This window comes from Eurosta solidaginis, chromosome 3, assembly GCF_040869045.1.
Source record: "Eurosta solidaginis isolate ZX-2024a chromosome 3, ASM4086904v1, whole genome shotgun sequence".
NCBI lineage: Eukaryota > Metazoa > Arthropoda > Insecta > Diptera > Tephritidae > Eurosta > Eurosta solidaginis.
This window is the reverse complement of record NC_090321.1, coordinates 49,848,084-49,866,498: the sequence shown is the minus strand read 5'-3', so window position 1 is coordinate 49,866,498 and position 18,415 is coordinate 49,848,084. Positions and strand designations below refer to the sequence as shown.

At 38.4% G+C, this 18,415-nt stretch overlaps 1 protein-coding gene across 8 annotated transcripts; it reads right to left on the bottom strand.

Annotated features, from left to right (window-relative positions):
- Positions 1–540: 540 nt before the first annotated feature.
- LOC137243682 (uncharacterized) lies at positions 541–17,645 on the bottom strand. 8 transcript variants are annotated; one of them, XM_067771634.1, is made up of 7 exons: positions 17,490–17,645; positions 14,852–15,683; positions 14,690–14,797; positions 14,577–14,630; positions 13,983–14,502; positions 2,353–2,397; positions 541–2,294 (listed from the first exon to the last, which is right to left on the bottom strand). In XM_067771634.1, exons 2-7 carry the CDS (start codon positions 15,493–15,495, stop codon positions 624–626), a joined length of 3,042 nt encoding a protein of 1,013 aa, XP_067627735.1. In that variant the 5' UTR covers positions 15,496–15,683; positions 17,490–17,645; the 3' UTR covers positions 541–623. The 8 variants fall into 8 exon arrangements, with proteins under 8 accessions (XP_067627735.1, XP_067627736.1, XP_067627741.1 ...); XM_067771635.1 differs by having other exon boundaries at positions 14,852–15,817; positions 17,512–17,634; XM_067771640.1 differs by having other exon boundaries at positions 14,852–15,624; positions 17,512–17,633.
- Positions 17,646–18,415: the final 770 nt, after the last annotated feature.

Here is an 18,415-nt window from a genome sequence, read left to right as displayed (position 1 = left end):
CTTTACTAAAATATATGAAACCAACCCAATTTTTCAATTGACTTTCACTTTTATAAATAAGATATAGATAAATAATTGAACCCCTTCTCCTCCTCCGTAATATTCCTCCCTTCGATGTTTTTACTCTACCAGTAAATAGAGGCATTTGTCATATTGCAACTTCTTCAAAAGAAAAAAAATACTTCTTGCCTCTCCCCTCCCCTCTTTATTTGATCCTTGTCTCTTCACCGTATTTGCTCCCTTTTACATTATCGGTTCTTCTCTTTTCTAATCCCACTTTTTTCTCCTCCCTTAACTTTCCTCTATTGTTGTTGTTGTGCCGATAAGGTTGCTCCACGAAAGCTTTGGGGAGTGTTATCGATGTTATGGTCCTTTGCCGGATACAGATCCGGTAACACAGCACCATTAAGGTGCTAGCTCGACCATCTCGGGAACGATTTATATGGCCACATTAAACCTTCAGGCCATCCCTCCCTTCCCACCCCAAGTTCCATGAGGACGCGATGTATACCTTTAGACATAATTTGAATTTTATATATATACAGATATGGAATAGATATGTAGCATATCATTATGTATTACCATTAAAATTACAAATACATTTGTACAAAATTTTTTACATACTATGCAAATTTTACCACTGGATTATTAGCGTTCAACATAAACTCATAGCCGCTACCATCAAAATCTTCGACTTTGGCCAATGGTACCTCCACTTTTTCAATGCCTGCTTGGTGGTACATGCCTAACATATTACTGGTAGATTGAAAAGAAAAACTATTTTTCACAGAAATATCATTAATAAACTTTTCAAATGAAATTCCTGTTGCATTTTTGTCACCCGTGATTACATTGATGCCACATGTGCTTGGGCCAAGTTCATAATTATCATAATCAGTATTTTCGAGTTTAACGTTTGTAAATTCTGAAATGGCATTAACAGCTGCTGCCGCTTCATCGGTGCTTATATCAACAGCGACATTCTTAGCTTTCTTGCTACGCACACGTTTCTTATATACTTTCGGTAATGTCCTAATTTCTGAATGTCGTCTTTGTTTTCGAGGTACATGACATTTGTGAAATTCTCTAAGGTGTTTAAGCGCCGTCTCATATCTCACAAAACTTTCATCACATTTTGGACATTTGAGACGTTGTTTTTGCGTTACTGGATCTATTATACGTTCATACTTTCTATTTTTTAAGACAGGTCTACCTTTTGCATTAGGTCTTCTACGCTGATTTAGTTCTTCGTTTGTACCAAATGTTACTTTATGCTGAGTCTTCATATGTCTAGTATATATAAAATAGTGTTTATATTCACGATTACAAATTTTACAAAGTCCATAGCCCATATGTTGGTAACGACGATGTTCCATATAATCTTTTTGTAACAAAAATGTTCGACCACACCATTCACACATATAATGATATATACCTTTATGCCCATCTGTATGCATTCTAAATTTAAATATGGTATAGAATTTTTTCGGACAAAGCTCGCATTGATATTTGGGCGGTTGATGACGGTTTTTATGTACATTTAGTTGTGGAACACTTTTAAATCGGCGTCCACATTCATCACAAAAATACGGACAATTTCCCTTAGGATGTATATCCAAATGTCTGTTGTATTCATTCTCACAGCTGAAATTTTCTTCACATTCAAAACAGTGAAAGTTTATTATGGGTGCCGGTGCGGGTGGTGGTGGTAGCATGATGGGTAGTTTTGGTTCGTTAATCATTTTCTTCTCTTCCTTATTTATTCCTTTCATCTCTTCCTTTTTCTTAGTTTTTACACTTCTTATATGTGTTTGTATGTGATTAATTAGTTTATATATAAAATCGAAGCGTTTGTCGCACTTATTGCAACCATATGGTAATTGACCCACTGCATGCCTACGAAATTTGTGGACTTGCAGTGTGATAATATCAGAACAAACCAGATTACACATTTCACATTTAACCGATAATGGCTCCTTTGTAAGCGCATGCGTGAGATATTCTGCACATTTGTTATAGTACTCGATAAAAGTGTGTTTATGAAATTGTTGGCTTTGCTGTTCTTTTAATAGTGTCATACTAGCGAACCAAGATTTTATACTTTCTAAATTTTTTCGCATATTTCTCCTTTTGATATTCAATTGCCATTTCTCTTTCATTACACGCAATAGAACTTTAAGCTCTTTCTCATAATTGTCGGTAAATCTTTTGCGATATTGCCATAAACTAGGAAGGCCTCTCAAATTATCCAAAAAATCTATCACAATATTGCGGGGTGTTTTGATGAAACTAATCTAAAAAAGAAATTCTAACAATATCACAACTGCTATTAAGAAAGTTGTATACACATACCTCATTTATAGGAATATAATCTTCGAACTGTTTATTGTTTAATTTCTGTAAAAAAAAACATCATATAATCATATGAAATATGTAAAAATAAAAATTCCACTAATTGGTAGTTTATACATATCAAAAATTTGTTCAACAGAGTCAAAAGTCAACAAATTTGCAGTTTTTATAGGAACAATTACAAAAAAAAATTTTCTGACATCGTCTAAATTAAGATTCTAGTACCTGGGCGACCGAGCTTTGCTCGGCAATCTTCGTGTATGCCGCATAACATACTTTTTTCTACATGTCATCATTAGGTTAAGTTTATGATCGAGCGTAATCGCATCGCGCGATGCGACGAGAAACGCTCCATCGCTTGTTAAATTTTCGCTAGCGTTACGCTGGCGATTGAGTGTTTATAGTAGAGCGAAATCGCAAGCGATGGAATGTTCAACAATATAACTCAACATCTTTTTATTCACGTTTTGGCAGTGTAGAGAAAGCAACATGGGTACATTAACTCGTAAAATTTTATAATTAGAAAATAGCTATATGTTACAAAAAAAAAAAATATTTAAAAAAAGTATACATAAAAAAAAAAAATATCAAGTGTATCTAATCGCGATTGTGGTAATTTGCATAACGCAAATACCACAAACACTGCTTGTCACGCATATTTTCAATAAAAACATCCATATTATTTCACTAATTTCGCTCAACTGGATCAAAATATTCCGGTTGCAAATTTTCGTCGCTTTTGTCGCTTGTAATCCCTCAATTCGCTTTACGCTAAATCGCTTTGTCATAAACATCTCCATATGCACTAATATAATTTATCGCTAACAGCGATTTTCGTCGCATCGCGCGATGCGATTACGCTCGATCATAAACTTAGCCTTAATCAAACTCTACTTTTTTATATGTACACATGTCATGCGGCGAATTATTAATTTCAAACATTTTTTAGTTATACACTATAAAAGTCTCACAATTTTATTACATTCCAAAAACATGTAAATATCACGAATGATAACTATCAGTTAGTTTAATTAAATATCAACTTACTTCCCTAAGTGCAATCTGTTGGAAGTACAGTGCACTCGCGAAAACTCGAACTAATGAAAACCAGCCCGGTCCGAGTTATCGAAATGTTCGAATTTTCGAACGTTATGTATTTTTAATATATATGTAGTTAAATGGTTAGATGTCGTTTCCAAATTGAACATATGCCTCTAGTGTTCAACGGTAGCAAATTAACATGGTGAGATATCTTTTTGCTATGGTAAGAAATCTTTCTAAAAGTAATCTGTGAGAAATTGCAGTTATTCATTTCATATTTGCCAAAAATATGCATTTAAATATATTTTGCTAGAATTTGCTACGGTGCCTTGATATTGCATTTCAATTTTATTAGCGTGTGTGAAATTAAGAAAATTAAGTCGAAAGATTTTTTTAAGAAGATTTTTAACTTTTATGTTCTCCTTTAAAGCTTTAATAGAATATGAGTAAGTAGAGTATTATTTCGTCTAACTACCTCAACCCTAAATGGCAACCCTACTCAAAAATGTCCCTATTGCAATGCGGAGTGAAATACCTTTCGTTTGATACCCATATCGGCATCATGCAATTTTTTTTAATTTCGAATAGGTGGCAACTTTGTGAAACATTCTGAGTGGCAACACCTAGGTAAAAAGTTTTAAAAGGTGACACATTATCTCTGCGCCAAATTTTATTTAGATCGGTTGAGCCGTTCCCGAGGTCGTTCGGCTATACAAACATACAAATATACAAGAGTTGGTCGTTTAAAGTTGTAATAAGATATACCAGTCTATACAAAAAATTTCAACCAATTCTACACCATTTCCAGTTGTAAATGAGTAAGCGCCAGATATAAATACGGAAGCCTCATATGGAAATAGGATTAGTCAATTGTAAATGCAAAAGGTCAGTTCAAAATAATAGTCTCTTGTAAATGAGAATTGTAAATGCAAAAGCGTAATTTGTAATTAAGCACAACAAAATAGTACTAAAGATAGGCTATGTGCATGCTGAAATATTTTCACGCATTCTCCTTCATTTGCTGATATTTTCATAAAACATACGTAAGTCACGCGGCCACGGCGGTGTGATGGTAGCGTGCTCCGCGTATCACACCGTATGCTCTGGGTTCAACTCCTGGGCAAAGCAACATCAAAATTTTAGAAATAAGGTTTTTCAATTAGAAGAAAATTTTTCTAAGCAGGGTCGCCCCTCGGCAGTGACTGGCAAGCGCTCCGAGTGTATTTCTGCCATGAAAAGCTCTCAGTGAAAACTCATCTGCCTTGCAGATGCCGTTCGGAGTCGGCATAAAACATGTAGGTCCCGTCCGGCCAATTTGTAGGGAAAATCAAGAGGAGCACGACGCAAATTGGAAGAGAAGCTCGGCCTTAGATCTCTTCGGAGGTTATCGCGCCTTACATTTATTTTTTTTTTATACGTAAGTCAGTATTTTAATGTGTTCCTGCATTTATTTTTTTACTTTACTTAAGAGTCTCGATGTGAATTAGCATTGGAGGGCACGGTGCTCAATCCGTTTGGCCATTTTAAGCATCAGCATCGCCTGCTGTTGTTTTTGTTGTAGCGTTAAGGACACTCCCCGAAGGCCTTAGGGAGTGTTATCGATGTTGATGGTCCTTTGCCGTATGCAGATCCGGTACGATCCGGTACCAAGCCCGACCATCGCGGGAACGATTTGTTATGACCACATACGACCTTCCAGGCCATAGCGCCCTCCCACCCCTAGATCCATGAGGAGCTCGGGGTCGCCAGAGCCTCGGCTTTTAATGAAACAGGATTCGCCACGGATAGGTGAGGTTGACAATTGGGTTTGGAGAAGCTATATATTGCGCTGGCAACCTGAAAGGATTGCGCTCCACAACCCCTTGAATATATTTGGTATTTTAGTCGCCTCTTACGACAGGCATACCTACCGCGTATATATTCTAACCCCCTAACCCGCTGGGGGAGCATCGCCTGCTCTTGCCATACGACACTCGAGACCCTTATATCGCGAAGAATGAATGAATTTACCAACCTCTTGCATTTACAAGAGACGCTTTGGCATATTCAGTTTATGCTTTTACAGTTGACTATTCTCATTTCCATATGACGCTTTCGCATTTACATCTGATGTTTTCTCATTTACAATAGACTATTCCAAATTACAGTTTCTAATTTATAATTGGCTGTTGTTACTTTCAAGCATGGTATAAATATTACCAGGTAAAACCATTTACTCTTCCTGGCGGCCATAATGGTTTTTTGATTTTTAAAAAAATTTTTAAATCACTCTCTTAAACTTTGTGGAAATGCCAAACCAAAGTAAACACAAAAAAAATTGTTGGTTTGACATTTTCATTTTTTTAATGCCAAAAAAATAAAATGCTTATGAAATAAGTGAAAAAATATTTCGAAAAGTTTTGAAATCGGTTTTTATGTACATATATGGCAAAAATATGAGTTACCAATATAATGGATGCCTCAACACGTGTTATTTTTGCAAAGGGACAAAAGAAAATGCCTTACTTTTTAACCTCTTCTAATTAAGAAGCGAATGTTGGAGACCACCCGTCTTTAACCCTGGTGAGCCAGTTCGTAGAAAAACGAATACACGATAAGTAGGCTTCGAATTGGATAGAAAGTTAGGCCTTAATCTCAGATATATATCACACCAATTGTTATTATTAGTAGATATGTATCTCTTCCGTGCACCTTGGCGGTAAGTCGGGATTTTCTTCTCGTCGCGCAGACGCTGATACATTTCTAAACAATTTGTTGAAGAAAATTCCTGATTATTCCTTTTGCGGTAAACCACAATACAGTTCTTGAATTGAAAATTCTGGAATGCGGTTCACCATTGAGATTTCTTATTTTCTGGTTATTTCCACCAATAAAAAATTCGGCTTTGGATAGAATATCATAATATTAATGTTAGAACGCAAATATATATGGTAATTCTATACGACAGCATGAAACTGGTAATACGCGTCCAAAAATACCGAGGGGTGTCAAAAGACTCGTATTGACCTCGACAACAATAATCCGAGGGCGGAAAATAAAAATTTTAGATCGTTCAAAAGATATTAACGAAAAACCGAAAAATAACCACGGAGTGCTCCGAAACTGAGGGTGGGATCCATAGTATTTTTGCGCAGAACACCTTTCTGCATTGGCGGTGTTACCGCCGTCTAAGGTCTAGTTAAGGAGGAAGTACTTTACTTATTTTAATTAACTATTAACGCTATACACATTCATTTAACTAATATACATACACATGAACATACGTATTAAGGCTTTATCCTATTTTCTCATTTCACGTTATTCTTTATCCATATGTATATACATAAAGTTAATAGCTGTTAATAGGAAACTAAAACGGCAGTAGTCATTTTGTCGTCACCGGTTTGATACAAATTATTTTTAAAGTTCACTCCTTTCGCTTTCATACATATTAAATTGATTCGCTTTACGTAATCGTATTTAAGTTCGCGCATGTAATTGAATTGATATTTGAAATTAAAAGCACAGTGTTCTTTGGCTACGTGCATAACTACAACGACGGTAACTAATCTTTAAAAATAAATTTATATTAATAAATTAATCGCGAGCGGTGCGTGAAAACTCTCGGTAAAATTGCTTAAATCTACCGCGTGGTTAATTAAATTTTAATTTCTACCAACTCACGCTCGACCCGCATACGTCTCATCAACAAGAGTAATTTTACATCAAAATGGGAAGAAGTTATCTCTGCAATAAATGTGACCAGCCAGATAATGAAGAAATGGTACAGTGTGATCACTGCGATAGTTGGTTTCATTTCGTTTGTGTAGGCGTGGATAGCACTATCGCAAATGAAGATTGGAGTTGCGAAGTTTGCATCCAAAACGCTACAACTACAACGGTGAACAAAGAGGCACCAGCATTGTCGACAGCACCTCCAATATACGGAACAGCGGCGACAAAACCTTTGCTACAGCCAGCAGCAATAACAACGGCACGGGAAATATCCCATACGGGCAACAAACATCAGCAAATCGCGTGATAACAACACCAACAACGAACATCATCACCAATTCTTCTGCTTTTATTCCTTCGGTAGCGGGAATGCCTGCGCCAATAATGAATAAATAAATAAATGTAAGGCGCGATAACCTCCGAAGAGATCTAAGGCCGAGCGTCTCTTCCAATTTGCGTCGTGCTCCTCTTGATTTTCCCTACAAATTGGCCGGATGGACCTACATGTTTTATGCCGACTCCGAACGGCATCTGCAAGGCAGACGAGTTTTCACTGAGAGCTTTTCATGGCAGAAATACACCCGGAGCGCTTGCCAAACACTGCCGAGAGACGACCCCGCTTAGAAAAATTTTCTTCTAATTGAAAAATCTTATTTCTAAAATTTTGATCTTGCTTTGACGTCATCGTTATTACCTGCGCACCAGCAAAGGGCAAATTTTGACAATAGTTTCAACCGCCAAAACTTACACAACGTTGGTATTTCAGCGCCAAATTTAATGTCATTTGGTATGAAAAGCGATTCAGCGGCAGCGCGAGTGTCACAACAGAATTTGCAAATACAACGTCTGGAAGAAGAAATGAAACTCCAACAACAATTCATTGATTCGAAATATAAAATATTAGCGGGGCAAGAGTCTCCAATGTTAAGCACGCATACAAACACCTTTGCAAATTCACCAACTTCAGCACAACTAGCTGCAAGACACGTCATACCAAAGAGGCTACCAAATTTTAGTGGCGATCCCGAAGACTGGCCACTATTCATAAGCAGCTTCGAAAACAGTATAGCGGCAGCTGGGTTTTCAAATGCAGAAAATCTCATCAGACTGCAAGATTGCTTAAAAGGTAAAGCAAAAGAAATGGTGAGAAGCAAATTGTGCTTACCAGATATGGTTCCCGAAATTTGCTTTGGACGTCCGGAACATATTTTAGATCGCGTTATTAATAAAGCAAGAAATATGCCGGCAATTAAAGATAAATTAGAAATGCTTATAGATTTTTCGCTAAGTGTACGGAACATATGTGCAACAATGGAGAGTTGTCAAATGCATGCACACATGCACAATCCATTCTTGGTGAAAGAATTATTAGAAAAATTGCTGAATAATCATAAATTAAATTGGGCAATGTACCCAAAGAGTAGCGACTTACCGGTAGTCAAGTTGTTTAGTGACTGGTTGTACCAGATAGCAGAAGCAGCCAGTACACTTGTCAGTTTTGCTCCAACCAAAAACAGCGCATCAATCAACACACACATTGTGGCCGAGTCTGGAAGGGACGGTATTCACAGAGAAGCCAACAAATGCTACGTCTGTGGCGGTGACAGACACAAAGTCGAGGAGTGCGAAGTTTTTAAAAACACATCGCTCAGTCGCAAGTGGGATTATGTACGCGAGAAAAACCTTTGTCGTATATGCCTACGCGTATATCGCCGAAAGTGCTCGAGCTTCAAAAGTTGCGGTATAGATGGATGCCCAGCAAAACACCACCCACTATTACATAACTGCAAGGTAGAGGTTACCAAGCAAATCGTGAGTACAAACAATACCAATGCAAATACATAGGTAAACGCACATATCTGTGAAGATAGTAAAGCGCACTCATATTTTCGAATCGTGCCTGTAAATATTCATGCAAAAAACAATGTAATAAAAACGTTCGCATTCCTAGATGAGGGCTCTGCCATTACACTCATCGAGGAGAACTTGTTCAAGAACCTAGGCATAGAAGGTGAACTAAGTCCTTTGTGCTTGAGGTGGACTGGCAATACCACTCGTACGGAAAGCAATTCGCTGCTCGCATCAATAGATATTTCTAACCAAAATGGCCATAAATTCACCCTAAAGGACGTACATACCGTGGAAACTTTGAATTTACCTACGCAATCGTTAAATGTGAAATACATCGCATCGAAGTACCCGTATTTAAAAGGGCCAACCTTGGGATCATACAACAACGCGAACCCGAAAATTTTAATTGGGGTGAACAACTGGCGCTTGGCAGTACCTCTAAAAATAAGAGGGTAGAACCAACGATCCAATAGCAACCAAATGCCGGCTCGGCTGGACACTACAAGGAAGCGTTGCCAAAAACGAAAACGAATATTACATAAACGTACATACTTGCGACTGTCAACAAAACGATCAGCAGGTACATGAAGTAATGAAGGAATATTTTAAAATCGAAAATCCCAAACCGACGCATCTCTTATCTGAAAACGATAAGCGGGCCATGCGAATATTGAACGAAACTTGTAAGCAGCACGACAATCACTACGAGGTCGGACTGTTATGGCGCGCAGATAATTTACGCCTACCAGAAAGTTATAATCAAGCGCTACGTCGACATATGTGTCTGCAGAATAAATTCGAAAAAGAACACAGCCTGAAAGCTACGATTCAAGCAAAAATTGATGATCTCGTCACTAAACGCTATGCTCGCAAGTTAACATTGGACGAAGTGGCAGCCGCTAATGAAAAGGTATGGTACTTGGCAATTTTTTTAGTGAAAAATCCCAACAAACCGGGGAAAATACGTCTGGTATGGGATGCCGCTGCTAGATCAAACGGCGCCTCGCTTAACGACTTTTTATTGAGTGGACCCGACCTACTCAACTCTTTGGTAAATGTTTTACTGGCCTTCAGAGTGGGTAAGATAGCAGTGTGTGGAGACATCGCGGACATGTTCCATCCAATTAACGTTCGAGAGAGCGACATGCATGCTCAACGGTTCCTGTGGTGTGACATCAACGATGACGAAATCCATCCCAGCTCATATGTAATGTGCGCGCTCAGTTTTGGAATAAGCTGCGCCCCATGTATCGCAAATTTTGTGCGCGACAAAAACGCCGAAAGGTTTCGCAACAAGTATCCCCGAGCGGTGGAGGCTATCCACAAATATCACTACGTCGATGACTTTATCGACAGCACAGATGACGAACAATCAGCTATCGAGTTGTCAACACAAGAGAAGCAAATACATGAAGCCGCTGGGTTTAACGTGCGCAACTGGTCATCAAGCTCATTGTCAGTACTGAGAAATTTAGAATCAAATCCTAAAATCGGCCAAACGTCCCGAGAGTGGGGCTCGACTACCAAGGTTCTAGGAATGCTTTGGGACCCCGTTAACGATGTGTTTAGATATATTTTCAGATTTTCCCGAATGCTCCGTGATGTAATCATGAGCCCCTCGTGCCAACCAAAAGGGAAACACTACAGGTCTTAATGTCCATATACGATCCGTTGGGTTTTATTTCATGTTACACTATGGGCCTCAAAATCCTGCTACAAGACATTTGGCGTTCTGGATTGTATTGGGATGAGCCGCTCTCTGAGTTTTTATACAATAAGTGGTGCGAATGGAAGGCTGTGATACCCGTCGTCTTAAACATACGTATACCGAGATGTTACTCAACGTCACTTAGCTCCGCAACTGAGGTTCAGCTCCACACGTTAGTTGACGCAGGTGAAAAGGCATATTCCGCCGTAAGCTATCTGCGCGTAGTACACACTGATACCACGACTGTTACGTTAGTGGCAGCTAAAGCGAAGGTTGCACCACTAAATCCACTATCGATCCCAAGATTAGAACTGCAAGCTGCTCTTGTCGGCGTGAGATTAGCAACACACATTCTAAGTGTACACCGTATACGAACCACATCACAGTTCTACTGGACTGACTCCAAAACCACGCTAAGATGGCTGCGTATGGACCCTAAAGGTTTCCAACAATTCGTAATGCATCGTATTGGCGAAATATTAGAACAAACTAACGTCGAGCAGTGGAAATGGGTGCCGTCTACTCTGAACCCACGAAGACTACTTCACATGTGAAAGAGAAGACATGGTTCTCAGGGCCGGATTTGTTGTCATCCAATAGTGATGATTGGCCTGTTACTAAACTACGCGAGAAAGCTGAAGAAGAAGACTCTGAAATAAGGCACCGCGTATTAGTTATCCAAACACCTGATGTAGGTCCACCAGATTTTAACTATTTTTCATGTTGAAAACGTTTGCAACGTGCCATGGCTACATTTATTTTATTTATAAAAAGGTTGATCGCACAATCTAAAAGTATGAAAAAGCCCGAAATGGTAACAAGCGAAATGCTTGAAGTCGCACGCACATTTTTGTTAAAGTATATAATCTTCAACGCGGCAAGCCTGTTCATAAAACTAGTGAACTAATTGCTCTTAATGTTTACCTAGATGAAAACGGGATCCTTAGAAGCAAGGGCAGGGCAGAACACCTAAACAATCATGGCGACGTTATCATACTCCCTTAAAATCATATTACGTTTTTACTTGTAGGGTGGCATCATGAACGCTTTCACCACCAAATGCATGAAACTGTGATCAATCGCATAAGGAACCACATCCCACGTCTTAGAGTGATGTACCGTAAAGTTCAAAAATTGTGTCAAGTTTGCAAAAATAACAGTGCCACACCAAAAGCGCCACAGATGGCTGTTTTCCCAGTAGCTAGGCTTGCGGCATTTGAGCGACCCTTTACGTTTACGGGAATCGATTACTTTGGTCCTTTATACGTGTCGGTTGGAAGGCGCCGAGAAAAGAGGTGGGGCGTAATATTTACGTGTCTCACTATTCGCGCCGTTCATTTTGAGGTGGCACACAGTCTGGACGCTAGCTCATGCGTTATGGTTATAGCAAATTTTGTCTCGCGACGAGGAACACCCCGCGAGATGTTCTCAGATAACGGGACTAATTTTAAGGCGGCGATGAAAATTATGGATGAAAATATCAAGTGGAAATTTAATCCACCCGGCGCACCGCATATGAGCGGCGCTTGGGAAAGACTAATCAGGTCTATAAAAAACGTACTTTACGGTGCAATTCAACGACGAAAGTGTCCGATGCGCGCTTAACGAGGTTGAGTTCATCATCAACGCCCGACCCCTTACTTTCGTTTCCGTCGAATCGACCGATGATGAGGCTATCACTCCCAATCATCTGCTGATGGGATCATCAGATGGGTATAAACCAATTTTTAACGAAAATTCAGATTTACGCCAGCGGTGGCATCAAACACAAAAAATTGCCGATCAGTTTTGGCGCCGTTGAACCAAAGAATATTTGCCAATGATATCTCGTCGAAACAAATGGTTCAGCAAGCGAGACCCAGTTAAAATCGGCGATATAGCAGTAATAGTTGACTCTGACCTTCCGCGCAACAGTTGGCCTAAAGGTATCATAATCGATGTGCATGTAGCTAAGGACGGTCAAGTAAGGTCCGCCATAGTCAAGACAAATAAGGGCATATTCCAACGACCTGTCACGAGATAGCTGTTTTAGACGTCGGCGTTTCAAATAGTAAACTTGCCGGACAGGGTTCATTTACGGTGGAGGGGATGTTACCGCCGTCTAAGGTCTAGTTAAGGAGGCAGTACTTTACTTATTTTATTTAAATATTGACGCTATACACATTTATTTAACTAATATACATACACATGAACATACGTATTAAGTCTTTTCCTATTTTCTCATTTCACGTTATTCTTTATCCATATGTATATACATAAAGTTAATAGCTGTTAATAGGAAACTAAAACGGCAGTAGTCATTTTGTCGTCAGCGGTTTGATACAAATTATTTTTAAAGTTCACTCCTTTCGCTTTCATACATATTAAATTGATTCGCTTTACGTAATCGTATTGATATTTGAAATTAAAAGCACAGTGTTCTATTAAAAATTTTACTTTTATTTATCCGCTTGGCTGCGTGCATAACGGCAACGACGGTAACAGGCGGCCTGTGGCCGCGCTTATAAAAAATTACCTTGGGTGGGTCCAACACCGGGTTGGGGACCAAAACTATATCCGCGGAAAACACCTATGTTCACAATTTTTTTTGTGGGTACAACAAAATCATCAAAGTTACAACAACCACATGAAAATTTACAAAATTTCTCTTGACAGACCCAAAATTGTTTACCTCCGCTTTCGGATTCGCGATCCTGGATCCAAAACGCATCTTTTGATACCCCTCTAAATAATTTCGGACGTGTATTAAGACTGTCGTGCTGTTGTATAGAATTACCAAATATATTACAGTTTGTTATATTTTTGTTATGAAAACAAAACCAAAATAAAAAAATAAAAATGTGAGAGCAGTGAGTTTTAAAATTTTTTTAAACGTCATTTCGGCTCTCACCGGTTTTACCTTGTAATATTTATAGCATACTTTCAAGTGCCGCTTTCTCATTTAGTTTTTAATAGGACCAATTAGATAAATTTTTTTCTGACATCTGAATAAAAAAAAAAAAATACCTATGGCCAAGTCTAGACCATCTGAAGCTTGTATATTTTCGAATTACGATTACGTCAAATTATACTGGATATATTGGTCCGAATGTGACAGAGCCCAAAGTTTTGAGATATCGGCCAAATTTTCGGATATTGCACAATGGGCACAATCATTGCTCTATCTCTACGCTGATCTACAATGCAATTATATGCCTCAAAGCCTATAGACCATATAGTTAAATGAATGCCAAAGAGAGCTCAAAAATAACGTTATTTTTGGGTTATTCTTTCGAAAGGGCTGTGAGATATTTATACATATTTGCATATTACTTACTTCAAAACAATCTACAGTGTAGCAGTGATCTTCCAGTGGTTCATAACAATCTAAGCGCATGCACTTTTGTTCAACATCACTGTCGCTTTCCGAATCATCCCAATATTGTACTTTGTGTCTAAAGTCCTCTGGTAAAATTTCCTCTTCTTTAGGATTATAGTTAATATAATCAGGTGCATCAGACACAGCATGCACCTTTTCTACCTTTTCTACTTTTTCTACCTTTTCTACCTTCACTTTTTCATGTATTGTGTCATCACTAAGAACACTTTCTAGATCATGAAAAACATCCATTTCAGATGCGATAGATTTTGTCTCGTCCGCTTCTTTAGGCTGATCTTTGTCGTCTTTATCATAAGCTTCTTCCATTTCAAAATGTGTTCTCATTATATGTTCTGTAAATACGGACCAAAAAGATAATGGATATTCAGCATCACAATAAAAGCAACGAAGATTAAAATTTCGAATAGGTCCGCATTTTGAAATATTTATAAATCCGCAATTAATACGATCCTCAGCACTGTAAAAAAAAAAATAAATAAATAAAAATTAAATTAGAAATCACATTTGTGCGTTAATTTGACCGTAACTTACGCTTCATCTGTTTGAACTGCAATTGTGTCGGTTTTTCGCATTTCTAGTAAATACCTATTAGTTCAATATAATGAATGAAATAACTGGATAACATATAGTAAATATATACGCACTCAAGTTCTTTTTCTTCAATTTTAGGCTCGTCTTCATCATCAGAGTTGTCCAGCGCAATAACCTTTTTTCGCGCCAACTCCTCGTTATCATATAAAGCTTCATTTATACTAAATAAGTTTTTTAAATAAAAAAAAAATCGTTATTAAAAATGGGATACCTACAATTCAACAAATTGTTCCTCCGCATACAATTTTCCCTCCAAGTCTTTCAGTGTTAGACGCTTTGTAAATTGTTTGAGCTTCGGTGGCTTTAACGATTGGTTCGTCTGTTTTGCGAATTGTTCCTGAGTAGCGTGAGCGTTAGGCCTATTGATAACTGGTGTATGTGAAATTTTTATTGGAATATTTAAGGGATTTTGTGATGGTGGAAAAATGTGTTTCTGAGGTATTTGATTTGATGGTGTATGACACTGTTTTGAAATTAACAATGATGGTTGAGTTTGCTTTAAAACAGATTGATTTGTTTGTAAATTGGGAGGTTTTGTAAACGCATTTTTTACATATGGCTCCGGCATTTGTTCAATCGCCTGACATATATTCTGCAACGATATCTGTGCACCTTGGTGTGCAATTTGCTTATTTAGCAAATTTGAGTCTATTCGAAAAGTTTTAACTTCCTGTATGTGTATTTTTTCACGTGGCGTCTTTTGTTGTAACGATGTTAAATTTTGATTACTAGACTTGAGCAGAGGTATTTCACTCGAGGCAGTTGTACTGGTTGAAAGCTGCTCTATGGGATGAACAACTTTGGCCTCTGCAGATAGATCGTTTGTTGCAATGATGGTGTCTTTTGGTGGCAGCTCCATTATATTTTTGTACGTTGTTATTAAATCAATATAAACATGAACATTTAAGCAGCTACAGTGATCGGCTTTAACTATCAATACTTTATGTGATGACCTGAATCTTGTTGGTTTCTAAGTACAGTTATCCCCCTAGGAATGTGACACTTATTTGCTGTTTAATGATGTTGCAGCAATAAATGAATGGACCACTAAAACCAAAACCATAATCGGTCGCCCGTTAAATATTTGGTTAACGTTTTACAAGACGGTGCACCATCTAATTTTTATCAAAAATTATCAAAGGTGGTATCAAAAGACGCGTCTCGACCTCCGTTTTTGAAATCTGAAAGCGAAAAAATAAATTTTTTTGTCAAAAGTTATAAGCAAAAAATCGGTACGGTTTGGTAATTCTTTACGACAGCATGACACGCTAATACGCGTCAAAAATATCCAGAGGTATCAAAAGACGCGTATTAATCTCGAGAACAATAATCCGAAGGCGGAAAAGAAAAATTGTATCTCTGTCCGGAGATATTTGCAGTTGAAGTTGGCGATTTTAATGTGGTTGTTGTTGTGTTGTACCCACAAAAAAATTGTGCACCACCGTGGCGGTAGCCACGGTTATACCACACACCCGGACTTGGCATGGCGTAGCCCAGGGTTATTTTTTATAAGCACGGCCGAAGGCTGCCAACGCAGAAAGGTGTTCTGCGCAAAAATACTATGGATCCCATGCCCGGTTTCGGAAGTACCCGCGGGTCTTTTTTCGGTTTTTGGATAATATTTTTTGAACTGGTAAAAAAAGTTAACTTCCGCTTACGGATTCTTGATCTAGACGCGAATGCGCGTTTTTAAAAAAAAAGGCCCAATTTTAGGGTGGAGCCACTAAACTGCACAATTACCGAAAAATTTTATCTCTGATATTTGCAGTTGAATTTGGCGATTCATGTGGTTGTTATAATGTTGTCGTACCCACCAAAAAAATTGTGAACATAAGTGTTTTGCGCGGATATAGTTTTGGTCTCCAAACCGGTGTTGGTAATTTTTTATGGTAATAGTCTAGTTGAGGGGTAGACTGCTAATACGCTACCAAAAATATCGAGAGAGGTGTCAAAAGACGCGTATTAATCTCGATAACAATAATCCGATGGCGGAAAAGAAAAATTTGATCTATGTCCGGAGATATTTGCAGTTGAAGTTGGCGATTTACATGTGGTTGTTGTTGTTAGTACCCCCAAAAAAATTTGTGCATCACCGTGGCGGGAGCCACGGTTATACCAGACACCCTAACTTGGCATGGCGTAGCCCAGGGTTATTTTCTATAAGCGCGGCCGAAGGCCGCCAACTCAGAAAGATTTTCTGCGCAAAAATACTATGGATCCCACCCCCGGTTTCGGAGGTACCCGTGGGTCTTTTTTCGGGTTTTCGTTAATATCTTGTGAACGAGTTAATATTTTTATTTTCCGCCATCGGATTATTAATACTGATGTCAAGACGCGTCGTTTGAGACCTCTCTCGATATATTTGGACTTTTGCGCAGAACACCTTTCTGCGTAGGCGGCCTTCGGCCGCGTTTATAAAAAATAACCCTGGGCTACACCATGCCTAGTCCGGGTGTGTGGAATACCGTGGCTACCGCCACGGTGATGCACAAATTTTTTTGTGGGTACCAACACAACAACCACATGGAAATCGCCAACTTCAACTGCAAATATCTCCAGACAGAGATACAATTTTTCTTTTCCGCCTTCGGATTATTGTTATCGAGATTAATACGCGTCTTTTGACACCTCTCTCGATATTTTTGGTAGCGTATTAGCAGTCGACCCCTCAACTAGACTATTACCAAATTAACTTCTGCTTTCAGATTCTTGATCTAGACGTGAATACGCGTCTTTTGATACCTCACTCGAAAATTTTGGCCCAAATTTCGGTGGGTACCTTAAACTGCACTATTACCACCACCTTTGATATTTGATAAAAATTAGGTGGTGCACCGTCTTGTAAAACGTTACCAATATTTGTTCGCGTACATACATATATGCGAGCTGCTAAAATTGATTTTACACATTATTTTATTTAATTCTATATAACTAAAACATGTTCCACTCGGAAATGTACCGCCACAAAATTTGCCATTCATCAGCTGATAAAGAAGAGCTGGCAAAAAAACATCGTTCAACTTAGTATATCGATATATTTCGTCCTAAACGCATCTGAAGGGCCAATTAATGGTGACTTATAACTATAAAACCATAACCACATAAAACAGCTCATCGAACTCACAATTCACACACATAAGATTGTGCATTCACGAGTTCAAAATTGCTTCGTTCTGTGCATCTGCGTCACACTTGACTTTTTCAGCGAATGAAAGAAAGAGAGAAAAAAACAAGAGTTAAAGGAAAATGACGTAAAAATTGCCTTTAAAATAATGTTTACATGCGCAATGCGCCACCTTCTATTATTCCATCATGGATCGAACCCACCTTACGGAAATCAATGGAATCGATTAATGGTGCCATACCATAACGCTAACGCCATAACCATACCATAGCCAACCAATTGGTTTTTGGCAGGGATGCACCTTAACGTTAAGCTAATCGTTTATCAAAAAATTTCCACAGACACTTCGAAATATTATCGATAAAGAAATAATCAATATAAATTGTATCTCGTTTTTAACCGAAACGAAAAGCTTTCGTTAACGTTAAAAACGTTAACAAAAACGTGAAACTTTATCTTTGAATTGTGCTGGCAATGCTATAGCCATGGTGGAGCCGTAAGGTGGTAACAGCGAGCGGACATACACACAAATTCCATGTAAATTGTTTGTGTAATTCGTTGGTGGTAATGTCAAAAATACTCTGAGAAATGTTCGTACTGTCCAGATTCATGAGAAAAGTTGCAATCAGCTTGGCTAATGCTTTCACCTTTAATG

Coding starts and splice junctions, on each gene's coding strand:
- LOC137243682 (XM_067771634.1), bottom strand. CDS start 15,495: ATGGAGCTGCCACCAAAAGACACCATCATTGCAACAAACGATCTATCT. Junction 2,398..13,982: donor ACACTGTAGATTGTTTTGAA/GTAAGTAATATG, acceptor TTTTTTTTACAG/AAATTAAACAATAAACAGTT. Junction 2,295..2,352: donor ATTATATTCCTATAAATGAG/GTATGTGTATAC, acceptor TTTCTTTTTTAG/ATTAGTTTCATCAAAACACC.